At 46.0% G+C, this 19,362-nt stretch overlaps 1 protein-coding gene across 1 annotated transcript in view; it reads right to left on the bottom strand.

Moving 5' to 3' along the window:
• The window catches only part of DSTYK (dual serine/threonine and tyrosine protein kinase), a 60,859-nt gene extending 43,669 nt beyond the window's left edge, over nucleotides 1-17,190 (bottom strand). Inside the window, exon 1 of the mRNA XM_056119169.1 lies at nucleotides 16,764-17,190. Coding sequence (XP_055975144.1) covers nucleotides 16,764-17,049 — 286 coding nt within the window. The 5' untranslated portion in view covers nucleotides 17,050-17,190. The remainder of the gene's footprint in view (nucleotides 1-16,763) is intronic.
• Between the last annotated feature and the right edge of the window lie 2,172 nt (nucleotides 17,191-19,362).

Raw genomic sequence — 19,362 nt, 5'->3', positions numbered from 1 at the left:
GAAAATAGTGAGTTAAATACAGAAATCTCCCTGGCACTGCAAAATATGTAAAGAAAACTGGAGAACACAACGTGACCAGAGATCAAACTGAACATCCCAGGCACAGGCTAGGTTACTACGGTACATCCTTTGCATCACTTCATTTCTGACTGTGGCGGTGGGAGGCTTCTCCAGCAGTGCTCAGGGGACCTTGGAGCCACTTCTGGTAATGCTCAGGGAGCCCCTGGGGCCTCGTGCATTGTATATGCTCCACCTCTCTGAGCTATCTCCCCAGCCCCACTCGTTTCTGGGTCTGATTCTGCTCGGGACTCATGACCTGAGTCTAATCACTGGAAAACAACACATTGATACTAATGTGGGTCTCCATACAGAATGCTATGTCACCAAGATTAATGCCAGAAAAAGCTCAAGGAACTGTTTCAGGTTAAGGGAATCTAAAGAGATTTGACAAGTGGGTCAGCAAACAGGAGGTAAATATTTGCCATGCAGTGTAGCCCCAAAATCTCACCCGCTACACAGACACACACACACACACACACACACACACACACAGACACCAAAAAAGAGATACCTGACAAGTAAATGTAGTCCTATACAGGATCCCTGATCAAGAACAGACACTGGGACGGTTGGCACAACCTGATGGAGAATATGGACTGGAGAGTTAATACTGAGTCCATGGTAACTTCCTGATTTGGAGATTTGTAAGTGATGTGTAGAAGCATGTCCTTGTTTGGCAGAAATAGACATCGGAGTATTCAAAGAGATGAGCCAACCTCTCTAGACCTTACTTTCAAAAGATTTAGAAAGAATAGACAATATAAGAGAGAGATCTGGGGATGGTACAAGGGCAATAAAATCTCCATAAAGTGGGCATTAAAGGTCTTTACACTCTCCTAGCAACAATTACACTTTTTTTTTGCTTTATTTTGCAGTCACACCCATCAGTGCTCAGAGATCAAACTTGGGGCTCCTGCATGCAAACCAAGGACTCCAGCCCTTTGGGCTATCTCCTTTGGGCGTGTGTGTGTGTGCGTGTGTGTGTGTGTGTATACACGCATGCTTAAAACTCAGGGCTCAGACATTTAGGATAAGTTCATGACCACTAAACTACAACTCTGGCCCCAACATTTATGGACATTTTATGTATTTCTTCAACGTAGTCTTTCACATTATTCAAAAAAATGTACAGTGCCAGAGACCACTGAACCACCTCTATCATATATATATATATATATATATATATATACACACACACACACACATACACACACACACACACCACACCTCACAGTGCTGAAAACGTACTCCTGGCTCTGTGATTAGGAATCACTCCTGAGCTGAGGGGACCATACTGAATGCTAGGGATTCAACCTGGACCAGCCAAGTGCAACATAAGTCTATTACCTATTACCTGATGCACTATTTCTCTGAACCCCAATATATATATATATATATATATATATATATATATATTTAATGACAAAAGACAGACAGACAGACAGACACACACACACACACATACCTGTTACTGGAAAAAAAAATAAGACTTTAGAGATGTTTCATCTTGGGAAGAGAAGGTTTGTTGGGGCCACACCCAGTAATGCTCAGGAGTTACTCCTGGCTCTGTCCTCAGGGGACTTACGGGGACGGCAAGAATCAAACCTGGGCTGGCCACATGCAAGACAAACGCCCTCACTGCTGCACTCTAAGGGTAAGAGTTTCTGCACACACTGCCTTCTATATGCTCAGCCTGGCTGTGGCAGTTTGCTGTTAGTAACTCAGGGTCCAGAAAGCCCAAGTTTCTAGTCTCTCTCAGCAGGTCACTGAGGATCAGACTTAAAACCTAATTCTCCAGACCAACATCATACCTCAGCACAGGACACTGACAAAGCACCATTAACTCCATGGAACAAGTAGCCACGGAAGAAGCTGGACCTGGTACCCAAAGCAGAGGCCCTCTGCTGACTCAGCCGTAAGGAACTCTACGCCATTCCTGGAGCAAAGGGCCCTCGTCATACACGACTACTTTTATGATCTACTAGCAAACTGCCAACCAAATTTAGCAGCGTGCCTTGTCCATTTCAGTCCAGAGAACAAGAGCCCAGGAAGCAGATGAACTTTAATCAAGAAATAGAAATGCATTTTTCTTGGTGCGATCTGTGAATTAGAGTAACTCCCACTAGTTACCTCACCCCACATTCCTCCTTGTACCCACCTATAAGACTGAAAGGGAAGGCTAGAGAGGACAGAGGGACTATACAGTTAAGGGTTGCTGGCAACAATCTTGGAGGCCCCCATGCTGGTGAGGCCCCTTCGAAAAGGTAAACACCCGGTTAGTTGAGTCACCATTACTCTGATTTAAATAGAGCTTGGGCTAGGGAGACAGCTCAGCAGGCCGGGGCACATACTCAGCCTGAGAGCGGCATGCCAATCCCTGGCACTGCACGGACCCAGGACACCACTGTGAGTGCCGCCCTCACTACCATCAGTGTGTGCCCCATAAACCAGGTTTTATTAAAAATGTAACACTGGGAAAGGAAAAAATACACTAGACATCTGACACAAATCAGGTCCATTATTTATTTACATACATTTATTATATATATTATATATTCATTATTCATTATATATCAGAGTTAAGTTAAGCCCAGGGCTGGAGTGGTAGTATAGTAGGTAGACCGCTTGCCTAGTACACAGGAAACCTGGGTTCAATCCCCGACACTCCTTATAGTCCCCCCAAGCCCACCAGGAGTGACTATTGACAGAGCCTGGATTATGTCCTTAACACCAATTAGTGTGGTCTAAACCACCCCCTCTCCAAACAAAATACATGCATTAAACCTCACTGTCCTCCCGTTGTTCATCGATTTGCTCAAGCGGGCCAGTAAGTCTCCATCGTGAGACTTGTTGCTAGCGTGTTTGACATATTGAATACGTCATGGGTATCTTGTCGGGCTCTCTGAGAGGGGCGGAGGAATCGAACCCGGCTCTGCCAGGCTGGCTGCGTGCAAGGCAAACACCCTACTGCTGTGCTATCACTCCAGCCCAGCATTAAACCTAATGAAGTGAAAGATACTTTTTTCACATCTATCTGAATTTTAGAAAGTTGTTTCTGTTTTAGGTTTGTTTGTCAACAGAAGTATAGTCTCATTCTTTGTTTTTAATCAAAAGCTTTTACACATGACCTATTACAATTCTTAAGGGTACGTTTTTTTGGTTTTGTTTTGTTTTAATTGAATACCATGAGATAAGAGAGTTACAAAGCTTTCATGATTGGTTTCAGTCATACAAATGTTCCAACACTCACTCCTCCACCAGTGTCATTTCCTACTACCAATGTCCCCAGTATCCATCCCTCTCGCCCCCTCTGCCCCCCAGCATGCCTCTGGTACGCACCTCCCTCCCTTCCACGCTCTCTCACCCTCTCTCCCTCCCCTCTCTCCCCGCTCCTTCCCTTCCCCTCTCTCTCTTCTCTCTGATGGTTTGCAATACAGAGAGGCCATCATGTTTGGTCCTTTGCCCACTTTTAGCACACATCTCCCATCCAGAGCGATCCCTTCCAACCATCACTGACATACTGGTCCCTTCTCTATCCCAACGCTCTCTCCCCCAACCTTGGACCAATCTTTCTGGCCCTTGTTTCTACTGTCCTTGAGTATTAGTCTCAAACTGTTTTTCTCTATCCCACAAATGAATGCAGTCATTCTATGTCTGTTCCTCTCCTTCTGACTCATTTCATTCAGCATGATATTCTCCATGTCCATCCATTTATAAGCAAATTTCATATCTTCATCTTTTTTCTAACAGTGGTATAAAATTGCATTGTGTAGATGTAGCATAGTTTTTTTATTTTTAATTTCATTGATTCACCATGAAATATATAGTTACAAGCTTTCATGTTTGGATTACAATCACGCAATGATCAAACACCCATCCCTCCACCAGTGCACATTCCCCACCACCAATATCCCCAGTATACCTCCACCTTTCCCATCCTCCCACCGCCTCCACGGCAGACATGATTCCCCATACTCTCTACTTTTGGGCATTATGGTTTGCAATGCAGATACCGAGAGGTTATCATGTTTGGTCCTTTATCTACTTTCTGCACACATCTCCCATCTCGACCGGTTCCTTAAACCATCATTTTCTTAGTGATCCCTTCTCTATTCCAGCTGTCCTCTCCCTGCCTGCTCATGAGGCACGCTTCCATCTATGGAGCAATCTTCCTGACCCTTATATCTACTGTCCTTGGGTGTCAGTCTCCTGTTACGGTGTTTTATACTCCGCAAATGAGTGCAGTCCTCAGCATAGTTTCTTTAACCAGTCATCTGCTTCTGTGCACTTGGGTTGTTTCCAGATTCTGGCTATTGTGAACAGTGCAGCAAGGAACACACGAGTGCAGGTGTCATTTCTGCTCCGTGTTTTTGCGCCCCCCGGGGTATATTTCCAGAACTAGTATCACTGAGTAGTATGAAAGCTCAATTTCTAGTTTTTTTGAGGAAATGTCCATATTGTCTTCCCCAAAAAGCTGGAAGAGTAGGCATTCCCACCAACAACGAATGAGACTCCGTTTCTCCCCACATCTGTGCCAGCACTGGTTGTCCTTATTCTTTTTGACGTGTGCCAGTCTCTCGAGTGTGAGATGCTATCTCATTGTTGCTTTGATTTGCATTTCCCTGATGATTAGCCATTTTTTCAGATGTGCCTCTTGGCCACTTGTCTTTCTTCTTTGAAGAAGTTTCTGTACGTTTCTTCTTCCCATTTTTTGATGGGGTCTTAGGGGTAGTTTTGATGCATAATTACTTAGACAAGTGAAAACAAAACAATATTCAAGTCTTACTTCCCTTCTTTCTAGCAGAGAGCACCACCCGAGGGAACGGAAACACTTTATAAAGCCCAACTCCAAAGAGAGCTGTGGTCGGAAAGTTCCTACAGCTACATGGCACAATGCTGGGAAACACAGCTCAACCGTTCACACTGCCCGGGAGTCAGAAAAGGCAGGGCACATGATGGGCACGGCAAGAAGGTGCCCTGAGGATAGGTCCTCATGCTCTAACCAACTTTCCTTCAGAGAGTTTTGGGCTGAAAACTTCAGAATATCATACACAAAGGGATTTTTGTAAACCACGTCGACCTCTGTTCTCATCTGTTAGGCGTGGGGTTCCAGGACCCCCAAAATAAATTCTTCATTTGGCAAAGAACCAAATCAATCTTCAAGTATAAAGATGACCTACCTGGAAATTTTGCCTGGAAATTTTTACGTCAGATCTTTGAGAAGAAAATGTACGTCCTCCACATGGTCTCTACTCTCCGTACTTGTATTATAACTAACACTATTCAGTTCTCCCTGAACCATGTAAAGAAATAAAACTATCATTCCCCAGAGGTGAATTAGTGTCCTACCAAAAGTAAGGAGCAATTAATTAACCTTAGTCTTAAAACTGTTAGGGTGAAAGCCACAGGCACCCACACACCTTACACTCTTTCAACTGGCTTCTAGAAACTCAGGGATGAAAGACATTCTAAGAGTAATCTTCCCAAATGTGCTGTGCTTTTGAACCATGCAAACATTTATAATTATTCCATCAAAGAGCAAAGTTGGTTTTCCCATACCAGATCAGAAAGGCTGTGTGGGGAGTTGTGCGATTAAAAAGCATTGGTGCCCCTCAAAGAAAGCTAGTGGCTAAGAACATAACCATGTGGTAGAAAACCCAAAGTCGCGGGTCAGCTTTTAACAGAGCAGGGAGGAGCAGCAGTAGCCTTGGCTACAATTGAGGGTATGCTGTGAGGGTATGCTGTTTGCTTGCTTAACAGAAGGTAGATTTCCAGGGGGACACAGTATATTTTTTTATGGGACATAATCCAAAAAGTTCAGCAACCTCTGGCTCTAGAGGAAACATGCTGAAACTGATTCTTCTTCCATACAACTTGGAGTTGATCAAGATCAATTACTAAGACTGTGGCTCAGCATTCTGTGTTATATGCCGAACATAGAATTAGGCATTAATCAAGATTTGTTGTGCAAATGAAAGTTAGGATTTACTTCACATAAGCATACACAGTATTGTATGCAATGCATACTTTGGACAAAAAAACTACAAATATCTGTGTCTTCTATGGAGAGAAAAACGTGCTTCTGAAATGATACGCAAATTGCACTTAATTTCAAAACATCATTCTAATGTCTACCAAACTTGGAAGAAATTTAGCAGGTTTTTATCTTTTATGCATGAACATGGTAGGCACTGGAAGGGATACAAGATGAGTCAAAGGGGCTCAAGAGATGACACAGCGGGAAGGGTGCTTGCCTTGCTCTCAGATGACCCAGGTTCAATTCCCGGCACCTCATATGGCCCCCTGAGCACTGCCAAGTATAACCCAACAACAACAGCGACAAAACTACTATAATAACAACAATAACAACAATAGTAACAAAAAAAAGATGAGTTAAAGTCCTCTTCAGAAGTTCTAGATCTAGTAAGAGGATAATCCATAACAATCAAATAAACAATTATTTAAATAATAAATAACCTGTATTTCCAGAGTCTACAGGAATTAACTGAGCTATAGATATAAGGTAAAATTCACGTAATTTGAGGTATTAGTTTCAAAATATTGTTTCTGAAAAGTCACTTATTGTGAGAAGACTCTGTTCCCTTAACCTAATAAGACAGAAGCAAGAAGGCAAAAAGCAGAGATTCTGGGAAAGTAAAGAAAAAAACAGAATTAAAGTCAGAATCGGATTTTTATTTAAAAATAAAATAGTTTCTTCAAAAACCACTTGCAAGACTGAAGAAATAAAATTAAAATCAGTAAGAATGTTTTTGCTTCGTTTGTCTCAGCGTCTACACCTTGTGTGGTGCTCAGGGATGCTTACAGCGGTACTCTGAGGACCATGAGGTGCCAGGGATTGAACCTGGGCCTCTGGCACCCAAAGCGTGCTCCAGCCCTTTGAGCTATCTCCCCAGCTTCTAAAATCACTAGGAGCAACTTTTTTTTGTATTATTTTTTAATTTTTATTAGTAAGACATCATGAGGTACAGTTGTAGACTTACAAATTTTTGTGCTTGGGTTTCAATTATACAATGATCAAATACCCATCCCTCCACCAGTGCCCATTTCCCACCACCACAGATTCCAGTATCCCTCCCACCCCCCATCCCCACCATCCCACCCTGCCTCTGTGGCAGGGCATTCCCTTTTGTTCTCTCTCTTATTGGGTGTTGTGGTTTGCAAAAGAGGCCATGGGTGACAATCATGTTTGGTCCAAAGTCTACTTTCAGCATGCTTCTAGGAGTAACTTCTGTTGTTGTTTCTGAGACACATTGGTGGTGCTCGGGGCTTACTCCTGACTCTACACTCGGGGATCACTCCTAGTTGATAAAGCTCAGGGGACCATATATAGTGCCTGGCAGCAGGGCAAACACCCGACTCGTTGCACTATGACTCTGGGCCAGTCATGAAGGACTTTTAAGTCTAAACTAACATATTACAAATGATTTGAAGGTCACAATGCTTTTTCTCAAGAGCAAGCAGGAGGATCTAAGTCTTTTTCAGTAAGAAGTTTCCCTGTAGCACAGGAAACAGATTATCCTAGAATGGAAGGCTGGGAAGGGTGAGAGCCGTAAGGAGAAAAGATGCAAAGAGCCTTTGCATTTGGAGAGGCCACTTCCTCCCAGAGTTTCATACAAGGAGCTGGCAGTAGTGGGTGCCTGGTGCAATACCGTCCGGAAGTAAGGCTTGAGTAGGCAGAGTTACACTAGACATGTTCAATGGGATAGTCTTCTGCTGAAATAAATCATGGTCTCATGGCAAGTTAGGCAGCCAGGGCTATAACTCACTCGTAAGATCTCTCCAGCAACAGACTTCATTTGACACCCCCATGCCCATGTGAAAAAGGAATAGAGGGGTTACAAGAACTACACTGACAGTCCACACACCTGAGCCTCAACCCAGCTCCAATTCAAAACTGTTTGCACCACATCCCATCTTTCCTCTCTTATTGTTCCCCAACTTGCCATTATTTCCTTTTCTTTTTTTAAATTTTTAAACTGACTCACCATAAGATACAGTTACTATGCTGTTTGAGATTGGGCTTAAGTTGTACAATGTTCCAACACCCTTTCCTTTACTAGTGTATATTTCCCATCACCAATGTCTCCAGTTTCCCTCCCACACACATATACACACACATTAAACTAAGTGCACCTCAAAGGAAATGGTGACCAGGATACATAGACAGCCCATGGGAAGGAGAAAAACTATTTACCCAGTATCCATCTGGTAAAGAGTTAATATCAAAAATATACAAGGCACAGGAAGAACTTTACAAGAAAAAACATCCATCCCCATGAAAAAATGAAGAAATGAACAGAAACTTCCTCAAAGAAGAAACACAAGTGGCCAAAAGGCACATAAAAAAAAATGCTCTACATTGCTAAGCATCAGGAAGATGCAAATTAAAACAACAATGAGATATCATCTCATACCACAGAGACCGGCACACATCATAAAGAACAAGAACAACCAGTGCTGGAGTGGATGTGGGGAGAAAAAAGACTCATTCATTGTTGGCAGGAATGCAGACTGGTCCAGCCTTTTGGAAAACAATGTGGGCATTCCTCAAAAAAACTAGAAATTGAGCTTCCATACAAGCCAGCAATACGACTCCTGGGAATATGCTCTAGGGGTGAAAAAACAATGCAGAAGAACGAGCTATATCAGAATCACATGTATATTTAGCACTGACTACATTCTTTTTTTTGGGGGGGGGGGTCACACCCGACAATGCACAGGGCTTACTCCTGGCTCTGCGCTCAGGACTTACTCCTGGCGGTGCTCAGGGGACCATATGGGATGCTGGGAATTGAACCCAGGTTGGCCGCGTGCAAGGCAAACGCCCTACCTACTGTGCTATTGCTCCAGCCCCAGCACTGACTATATTCTTGTACTAAGTGCCTTAAGGTATATATAGATATAGATATATAGATATTTTTTGCTTTTAGGGTCACAGCAGGGGGTTACTCCTGGTTTTGCACTCAGAAATTACTCCTGGCGGTGCTCAGGGGACCATATGGGATGCTGGGTATCGAACCCAGGTCGGCCGCTTGCAAAGCAAATGCCCTACCTGCTGTTCTACCACTCCAGCCCCCCATCTTATTAGTAGAATTTAGTCTATTCACAAAGTTGTATGATCATCACCACCAATTCCAGAATCTTTCATTCTCCAACAAAAGCCAATCATTCCTCATTTCTCAGTTTTCTCCCCTCATCCCATGGTAATCGTATGTATTTCAATCTTTGTGAACCTGCCTATTCTGAACATCCTTACATAGGTGGAATCATACAATATATATGGGCCCTCAGGAAACTAAAACACAGGCCAAGAAGATAGCTCAAAGAGTTGAAACACATGCTTTGCATGCAGGAGCCCCTGAGTCAATCCTGGGCATCATATGATCTCCCAAGCACTGAGCACTGTCAGTGTGGCCCAAATATTAAAACATGATTTTGAAAGAAAGCAAGAGAGCAAGGGAGCAAGGGAGAGAAGAAGGGAGGGAGGGAGGGAGGAAGGGAGAGAGGGAAGAGAAAGAAAGGGACAGAGCAAGGGAGGGGGAAGAGAGAAAGGAAGGGGGAAAGGGAGGAAGGAGGAAAAGAGGAAGGAAGGAGGGGGAGGGAGAAGGAAGGAAGGAAACTGTAAACACGCTAAATTGCACTGCACTGTCCTCCCGCTCTTCATCGATTTGCTCGAGTGGGCCCAGTAAGGTCTCCATCATGAGACTTCTTGTTGCTGTGTTTGGCATATTGAATACGTCACAGGTAGCTTGCCAGGCTTTGCCGTGCGGGTGAGATACTCTCCGTAGCTTGCCAGGCTCTCTGAGAGGGGTGGAGGAATCGAACCCGGCTCAGCCAGGCCCAATGCACACAAGGCAAAACGCCCTACCGCTGTGCTCTCGCTCCAGCCCAAACATGCTAAATTAGTTGCTCCAAATCACAGTTACTAAGAGGCTGAACTAAAAAAACAGGAACCCAGGCCTGATTTAAATGCTTGCACCTGCTTTTGACCACAGTATGTGGTTTCCACACAGGAAGAAAACTGAGAAAGAGAAAGTTTTAGATATATCTGGAGTTTTATTAACCTAAAATAAAACATAAATAAAACCCCCAGGGACCACCCGAGGGTCTCTGCTGAGCTCAGCTGAACTGCACACAGCACTCACCAGCCAGCAGCCTCCAGGTCTCCGCTCTGTTGGCCCAGGGCCAGCTCACCTCTGCCCTCAGCCCCTGGCTTCAGGACACCAGGCCCGAGAGGCTCCCAACCCTGTCCCTTCCCCAAAGGTCACTCTGTCACTTAAATGTGATTATCCATACAAATTTCAATCCAAACAGTCCCAGTAAAAAAATCTATTTTAAATAAGCGCAATGATTCTTTTTAAGTAAAGTAAGTAAAGGCCCTCCCGTTGATCGTCGATTTGCTCGAGCGGGCCCAGTAACGTCTCCATTGGAGACTTTGTTGTTACTGTGTCTGGCATATCAAATACTCTCGGTAGCTTGCCGGGCTCTCCGAAAGGGGCGGAGGAATCGAACTCGGGTCGGCCATGTTGGCTGCGTGCAAGGCAGACGCCCTACCCGCTGTGCTATCGCTCCAGCACAGCGGGTAGGGCGTTCGCCTTACAAGTGGCCAACATGGCCGACCCGAGTTCGATTCCTCCGCCCCTCTCGGAGAGCCCGGCAAGCTACCGAGAGTATTCGATATGCCAGACACAGTAACAACAAAGTCTCCAATGGAGACGTTACTGGGCCCGCTCGAGCAAATCGACGATCAACGGGAGGGCCTTTACCTTTACCTATGATTCTTTTTAATCCTTCTTAATTCTGTTTGGCTCCAGCCATCAGAGCGTACTAAGGAGTGACAGAGGATGAGTGCAGGAGACACTGAGCTGTGAGCCACAACACCCTACGCATCTGGGGATGGAGAGGGAGCAGAGTGATAAGGCACCTGCCTGGCACATGGTCAACCCCAATTCAATCCCTGGCATCAAATATAAACTTCACTGAGCATTACTGGGTATGGTCAATAATAATAATAATAATAAACAACCAACCTAAGAAGCGTAATTCATATAAGATTCCAACAATCCAGACATATTTAAGCTTTCTGCATTGCCTATGTACACAGTGAAGGTTTTTATCTTGCTAGACCAGGTTCTAATCTCCCTCGTTCGTTTAACCCACCAGCCAGCTTAATAGTACAATGCAATGATGTCAATTATCTTCTTCCCAAGGAGAAGGTAAAAGGGGAAAATCTGATCTCAACTAACCGAAGGTCAAGGTGAAGCCTTGATTTTACTCTTAGCTCCATACCAGGTAGCCAAATCCTTTGGGAGTGAGGGAGGATGCCAGGGACCAAACCCAGGGCTTCACATATAAGCATCATGTATTACCACTGACTCCCATTACATAGCACCGTATCCTCTTTCTAAACACTTTTTTTTTGGGGGGGGTGGATATTAACTCCCAACTCTGCGCAGTACTATTCTTATAATCCCCATTTCCAGGAAACTCTGGCTAAGGGTATGTATATTTTGGATCAAGGTCTCAGTAAGGGAAAGAATCAGCCCTGCGGGGTGTAGAATAGACCGGAGCTGTGGGCGACAGCCGGTATGCAGATGAAATCCTGAGCAGAGCCTCGCTTCTTAAACCCAAGCAGGACCCCACCTAGAACCGTGTAACTAAATGTGGGTATCACAGAAAATCTGGCAAGAGCAAAAGGTTTCTGAATGCACAGCAACCAAAAAATAATTCAAAAAGCAACCAAATAATGAGTCGGATGTACTTTTGGCAGTGTTGGGTGTGACATTACATGTAAGAGCACTGCAAGCATAAAAGAATATAAGCCGCCCAGAAAGGGAGCATTCTATCTAGAGGAGAGGTTTCCAAACTTAATTTGGCCTTCTTCAGAAACAATTTTCACTCAGGGCCAGAGAGGCAGTATAGCAGGTAGGGGACTTGCCTTGCATGTAGCCGAACCCGGTTCAGACCTAGCACCCATAAGGTCGCCCGAGCCCACCAGGAATGATGCCCAAGCACAGCCAGTGTAGTCAAAACAAAATTTCACTCAGTGAGCCCTGAAAAATCTACTTTCTTTAAGCAAACAGAAAACGGGCTCCCCCCCCACACACACACACACTGCACCCAAAGCTACTTGGCACACTCTGGACAGGTCCAGCATGGGCATGGGGGGGTGGAGGGGAGAGGCACCAGGAGGGGAGGGGAGGGTGACGACCACATCAGGCAATGCTCAGGGCTTTCTCCTGGCTCTGTGCTTCGGGATCACTCCTGTCCCAGCCTGGTGGGCCTTACACAGGGGCTGGGGACTGAATCTAGAAGCTGTGTGCAAAACAAAGAGGAAACGCTGATAGAGACAGACTCATATGGGTCATTCTAATTTCTTTTCTTTTTTTTCTGAAGTCAAATTGTTTTATTTAGAGGAATGTAAGGAGAGTCAGAAAGTGCACATAATGAGGGCAACAGAGAATCCAACTCATTCCAATTTCTTAAAATTGAGAGGCTTCTGATACATTTCAAGAGCTCCGCTGGATCAAAAACAAGAAAAATTCTTTTTCCCTCTGCTCCTCTGTAAAACTCCATTTTGCCTTTCTTATGGATTTGGGGGCCCTCCGGAGCTGTGCTCAGGGGGCCCTGCATCTGCTTCCCAGTGACTGTTGGGCAGCCCAGCTGGATAACTGAGTTCTGGGAATGGGGGACCAGGTGCTGCATGGGCCCTGCAGTTCTGCCAGGGGGGGGGGGGGGGGGGCGTTGTTGCTTGGGAAGTTTCTCACACTGTAGGTAACAAGGCTGCGGAGCCACATGTGCCTGGGGTGGAACTGGGACGGAGGCCCTGCATGCGCCCTAACCCCCATACTATCTTCCCCGCCCTCCCCCTGCCTTCCGACAGGGGTGCAGTCTTTCATTATTTCTGAACCCTTTGAGAAATGAAAATCAATAGACCTCCCTGTGTTTAAGGGAAGAGGCCAACAATCTGGGCAGCAGAAAGGAGACTGAACCAAGAATGTTCACTTTATTTTCCACAGGCCAAGCTACTGTCATTTTAAAGTTTTATTCCACTCTTCAATTTTAGTTTTTTGGTTTAAGGTCACACATGGGGCCACATGCACTGCCAAGACTTGAACCTGGAACACAGCCACAGCTGCCGGGCTAGGTAAGCACCTTACCCTTTGTTCTCTCTCTCACTCTGACCCTCCATTTACTTTTTTTTTTCTTTTTTGGGTCACACCCAGCTATGCACAGGGGTTACTCCTGGCTCTGCACTCAGGAATTACTAATTACTACTGGCGGTACTCGGGGACCATATGGGATGTTGGGAATCAAACCTGGATCGGCCACGTGCAAGGCAAACGCCCTACCTGCTGTGCTATCGCTCCAGTCCCCCTCCATTTACTTTTAACTTCCAAAACAACATACATTTTATACTGAACACACCAGCAGTGGTGAATACAAGTCAATATTAAGAAGAAAGCGTTATTGTGCTGGAAGAGCAACGGGAGGGACAAGTGAGACACTGGTGGTGGGAAATAGCACTGGTGGATGGATGAGTATTGGAACATTGTATAATTGGAACCCAACCATGCACAGCTTTGTAACTGTGGGAAGAGGAGGGGAGGAGGGAGGAAGGGCGAGAGGAAGAGAAGGGGGGAGGTGAGGGGAAGGAGAAGGAGGAGGAGGAGCGGGCAAGGGCAGGGAGGGGGGAAGGAAGAGGGGAGGGGGGAAGAGGAGAAGAAGGAGGCATTATTTCAGGGCTCTTTCCATTCCTTCTAACAGAAAGTAAAAAGATATTTAGAATCCCTAATCATTGTTCAGAAACTTTGCCCAAAAACTATGCCCAACTAAGTCAAACAAAAACAAAACACTGTCCTCCCGTTGTTCATCGATTTGCTCGAGCGGGCCCAGTAACGTCTCCATCACGAGACTTGTTACTGTGTTTAGCATATCGAGTATCAAATATGTCACGGGAAGCTTGCCAGGCTTTGCCATGCAGGTGAGATACTCTCGGTAGCTTTCCGGGCTCTCCAAGAGTACACATTCCAAAAATATGGTTTAAACAAGAAGATTTGTTAGGTTAAGAACTGGTGTTCTCATTGTATAACTGAAACACAAGCACGAAAGTTTGTAAGCCTACAACTGTAGTTTCACTAAACTCATGGTGTTTCACTAAAAAAAAAAAAAAAAAGAAAGAAAGAAAAAAAAAGAACTGACATTCTGGGGCAGGAGAGATAGTACAGGCGGATAAGTCGCTTGACTTGCAAGCAGCCAACCCAATTCAATTCCCAGCACCTCACATGGTCCCCCACGCCCCACCAGGAGTTATTCCCAAGCAGAGGACCAGGAATAAGTCCTGAGCACTGCCAGGTGTAGCCCCAATTTTTTTTTTTTTAAAAAAAAGAAAACTTGACTGTTCTTTCTCTTAATACTTCAAATTCCTATTAGTCAGAATCCATTATCATTAAGTTGGCAGAGACTCTTGAATGAACTTGACCTTGCAAAGGTAGTCTTTGACAGGAGTGAATAAAAGTTGTCTTTTAAGGAGTGGCTTCTACTTTCTAAACCCTAGAGCCAAAGATGTAACTCAGTGGTAGAAAGTATGCTCCCCATCTAGACAGAAGGCCCCAAGTGCTGAAAGAGCCCAGGCACCACAGGTTGGGTGGAAGAAAGGAGAGGTATATGGGAAATGGCCAGAGAGAGGGCACAGTGGTTAGGACGCTTGCCTTGTAGATGGCCAACCTGGGGTCAACCCCCCAATCCAACCACTACCAAAGGTGATTCCTGAGTGCAGAGAGGGAAATGACCCGAGTATCACCAGGTGTGACCCAAAATCCAAAAACAGTAATAACAATAAAATGACTACATAACCAGTTGCGAAATCACCCCAAAATATTCACAGTGAAGGGCAAGAAATATAACTCTGGGTAAAACATACACACTTCACAGGCATGACAGCACCGACATATGCATGTGTGTATACACACACACACACACACACAAATGACCTCATTTTCCCTGATGCTCATTTCACTTCCAAAGAAGAAATTTCACAGAACACAAACTGCCCCAAGTCCCATCACCTACACATCTCTGCACTCCGCAGTGCCCTTTATTTGGGATGGACAGGCTGAGGGGGAAGAGAGTTAAATACACAGACATTAGTTCCGGATACAGTCAACTTGAAAGGCCAACGAAGCAATAGACAAAGGTGCACTTGTATTCAAGCTGGCTTCTAAAGAATAAAAACAAGGTGTCTCGAAAACTTTCACCCCTCAAAGCGAATCTACTTCGACTTTTCTCCTGTATCCATTCCAAAATAAACTGCTGCTTTAAAGTAATGGCAATAGAGGGCTTTTTTAGACACACGATGGACGTCTAAAAGAGAGAGAGGCAGAGAGTGAAAGCACACATTCTGGGGACCCTCTGTGAAAACTGCAGCCTCTTCACAAGTTGTTTTCCAAGAGCCTCAAGACACCCGTTCCCTCTCATAGGTTCATTTTCAAAAGAGCAAATCTCTGGACAGATGTCAAAACCACAACTTCAGGCAAGCGAGTCATCCCTCTCCTCGGGCCTGTCCCATGAGTGAAAGACAAAACGTTTTTATTTACATCCAGCTGAACTAAATGGAGCTGTTATCATTTGGGCCTGTATCAGAATCCTACTATATTTTTATCATCACTCTGGCATCTCAGACAAACTTAGGATATTAAACTTTGATAATATAAGACCGGACAAACAAACTCAAGAGAGTTCAGCCAGGGATGTGGCTGGTGGTAGAGCAACTTGCTCTGCAAGCCTGAAGTCCAGAGTTCAATCCCCAGCACCTCCAAACCAAAAGATAAATACCACCACCGCCACCCGCCCCCCCACAACTCAGACACACACAACACACACACACAGAGGTCAGGTCCATTTGGTTCTAAATCTACTGGAATTCACTGTCAGCTTCTAAATCTCGGTTTCTTAAAGTGTGTTTGCTTACCATTTACACCACACACATCACACACACGCAAATCTTCCTACTTAGATTTTTCACGTCCACCCATTAGATTTTTTTCTTACAAAAAAAAAACCCTAAAAGTTACAGCCTGCGGCCTCTAACTTTCAATCTATCTAAAACACACATCTAAGTGTGAGAATCACTCAGTGCTACACTGTGACTCGTGAGCTAAGTAGAGGGGGTCCTCGATGGAACCCGGCCAACGCCGCCGCAGCTTGCAACCCCTCGGGCTCAGCCCCACCACCGCTACCAAGGATTTAAAAAAAAAAAAAGAACAGAAAAATTAGGCAAAAGGCGGAACCCCCCTGCCAAATCTGAGCTGCTCTGGGAACCCCAGCACCGCGCGAAGAGCAGCAAGCAGCAGCAGGTCGGGAAGTTCTGCGGGCAGAAGAAAGGGAACCTTCCCCGCTCTGCATCTTCACGCAGACGCGCCAGGCCCGCTTCCCGCAAACGGCCCCGCTCCAAAAACCATCGCGGACCTGGGGGCGGGGACACGACCCGCACCCCCACCGCACGCCCACCCCCAGCGGCCTCTTTCGGAGGACGACCCTCGGCGGCATCACGGTGGGGTCTGAAAGCCTCGCCGGGCCCTGCCGCCGCCGCCCGCGGGCGCCCTCCCCGGCCCCCCGCACCCCCGCACCCCCGCGCCCCGGCCGCGCTGCGCAGCCCCTCCCGCCGCCCGGGCGCCGCTTACCCGCCGGCAGCCCGTGCTCCGCGACGTCGCCGGTCGCGCCGCGCTCGGGGCCGCCGCCACCGCCGCCGCCACTCACGGGGGACGACGGCCGGCTGCGGCCCGGGGCGCAGTGCATGTCGCGGAAGAACTTCTGCGTCTCGCGCAGGTTCTGTCGCAGCCGGCCCAGGTAGCGGCGGTAGCGGCCGAAGCCGCGGCACAGCTCGCGGACCATCCCGCCGCCGCCGCCGCCGCCGCCGCCGGGCCCCGAGCCGGGCTCGCCGCCCCACGGGCCCCCGTCGCCTTCCATCGCCGCGCTCGGGCCCGCCGCGGCGCGGTCCCCCTCGCCAGCAGCGCCCACGGCACCAGGAATCCGCCTCCCGGCGCCCCCGCCGCGGCGCCTGCGGGCTCCCGGCCTCCCCTCCCGGCCCTGCGAAACAAACCCCGCCGCCCGGCCCCGCCGCCGGAACCCTCGGCCCGGGGGCCGCAGAGCGCGGGAAGACTTTTAGGGACGCGCAGCTGCTCGCGGGGGTGCTTGGGACTTGTAGTCTATTCCGGGGAGCTAGGTGCCGAAGCCTCAATCTGTGAGTGGGGCTGGCTGGTTTATTTATTTCTTGTTTTTAATTTGTAAATTTTTATTTTTATTATAAAGTTGTCCACAATAGTTTATTACACTCAATATTCCAACACCAAGCCCGCCACATTCCTCCTCCCCACCACCCTATTTTCTTTTTTTTCTTTTTATAAGTTTATTATTAAGCAAGTGTAATACAGTAGAGTGTTTTTTTTTTCTTTTTGGGTCACAACCGGCGATGCACAAGGTTTATTCCTGGCTCATGCACTCAGTAATTCCTCCTGGCGGTGTTCAGGGGACCATATGGGATGCTGGGAATCGAACTGGATTGGCTGTGTGAAAGGCTAACACCCTACCCCCTGTACTATCACTCCAGCCCACACCACCCTATTTTCAATCCCCCCCCCACACACACACACACCCAAAGACAGCTACTGCCCCAGTTGGGGCTTTTAAAAACTCCTTTCTTGTACCTGGCCTTGGACACTTTTCATTTAAAACCTTTTTTTTTTGTTTGTTTATTAGTTGGTTTGGTTTGGTTTGGTTTTTTTCCTACCGGGAATAGCAACTGATGGTGTCACCGTGAAAAAGAGGATGGAGAGTTCTCAATCAAGTGAGACTGGAAATACTCTATGAATGCAGAAGTTCTATTTCTGGGTATTTTTGTCTGAGAATTTAAAGAAAAACACTAATTAAAAAAGATGTGTAAGTGCGGAAAGTAGTAAAGAAACAAACATGATTATCTCTCAGCATCTGTATTGCAAATCATAATACTCAAAATGGGGGGGGGGGGAAGAGTTCCTGCAATGGGGAGGTGTGGGGAAACAGGATATTGGTGGTGGGAAATATACACTGGAGTGGATGGTTGTTGGAACATTCTATGACTGAAACCCCATCATGAACAGCTTTGTAACTGTGTATCTCATGTATCTCATTGAAAAAGAAAAAAGATTTGTGTACTCCATGGCTCTGGAAAGATAGCCCAGAAGGCTTGAGTATATACCCAGTCTGATGGTACCGTAAAGTTTGGGCATTACTTTCTCCTTTCATCTCCACCAGCTTAGCTTTGTGGAGCCTCTGGAGCCCACCTCCCCCTCAACGCAAACACAACGGGCAATGCCCCAAGGCCTGGGACCCTCTGCACTGTTGTATATCACTGGGTCTGCTGGTCCTCATAGCCTGGCCTTCCCTCTGGGAGTCCAGCTACCCACCTAAAAAGATAAGCATTCCTATGATAAATTGCAAAATTATTTTTTAACATTCAAAATTTATAAAAAAAAAAAACCTTGTAGCAAATGGATGAATGCATTAAAGTATGATATGCATGGATGCAATGTTAATCAGATAATTTTTTAAAAATAGAGATCTTGATTATGAGACAACATGAATAGACCTAGTAGTATTAAGTAAAGAAAAGAAAAATACTGTGTGGGGCTGGAGTGATAGCACAGCGGGTAGAGTGTTTGCCTTGCGTGCGGCCTACCCGGGTTTGATTCCCAGCATCCCATATGGTCCCCTGAGCACTGCCAGGAGTAATTCCTGAGTGCAGAGCCAGGAGTAACCCCTGTGCATCGCCGGGTGTGACCCAAAAAGAAAAAAAAAATACTGTGTGGTTTCATTCAGATGTGGATGTGAAGTAAATAAATGAAATAAAGCAAAATCTATATTAACTTACATAAAACAAAAACTAGAAGAACAAAACAGTAAGAGGAAGGGGGATGGAGATGATAAAACTACTAAAGAAGGTAAATTCTATGGCAAAGGATGGAAACTAGTTTTGGTAATGATTATAATGTATAGACAGAGGTCTCAATATTATGCTGAACCTCTTAAATGTATATGTTAAAAAACAATGTCTTTTAAAAACTAAAAATATGGAGGTATGGTGTCGCCAGCAGGTCAATCTGTACCTGTGAAGTGAGTGCATCAGCAGCCTGATGGCACCTTCAGACTTCCAGATACCCCAAAATTGCTGCTGTGCCTTTGGCCAGACCCCAAAAACTTGGGGCAAAGTTTACCAAGAAAGTAAAGGGCCAGAAGTTAGGTATG

This window comes from Sorex fumeus, unplaced genomic scaffold (genome assembly GCF_029834395.1).
Source record: "Sorex fumeus unplaced genomic scaffold, SorFum_2.1 ptg000039l, whole genome shotgun sequence".
NCBI lineage: Eukaryota > Metazoa > Chordata > Mammalia > Eulipotyphla > Soricidae > Sorex > Sorex fumeus.
The sequence above is the reverse complement of the archived record's forward strand: the minus strand, read 5'-3'. Positions and strand labels throughout refer to the sequence as shown.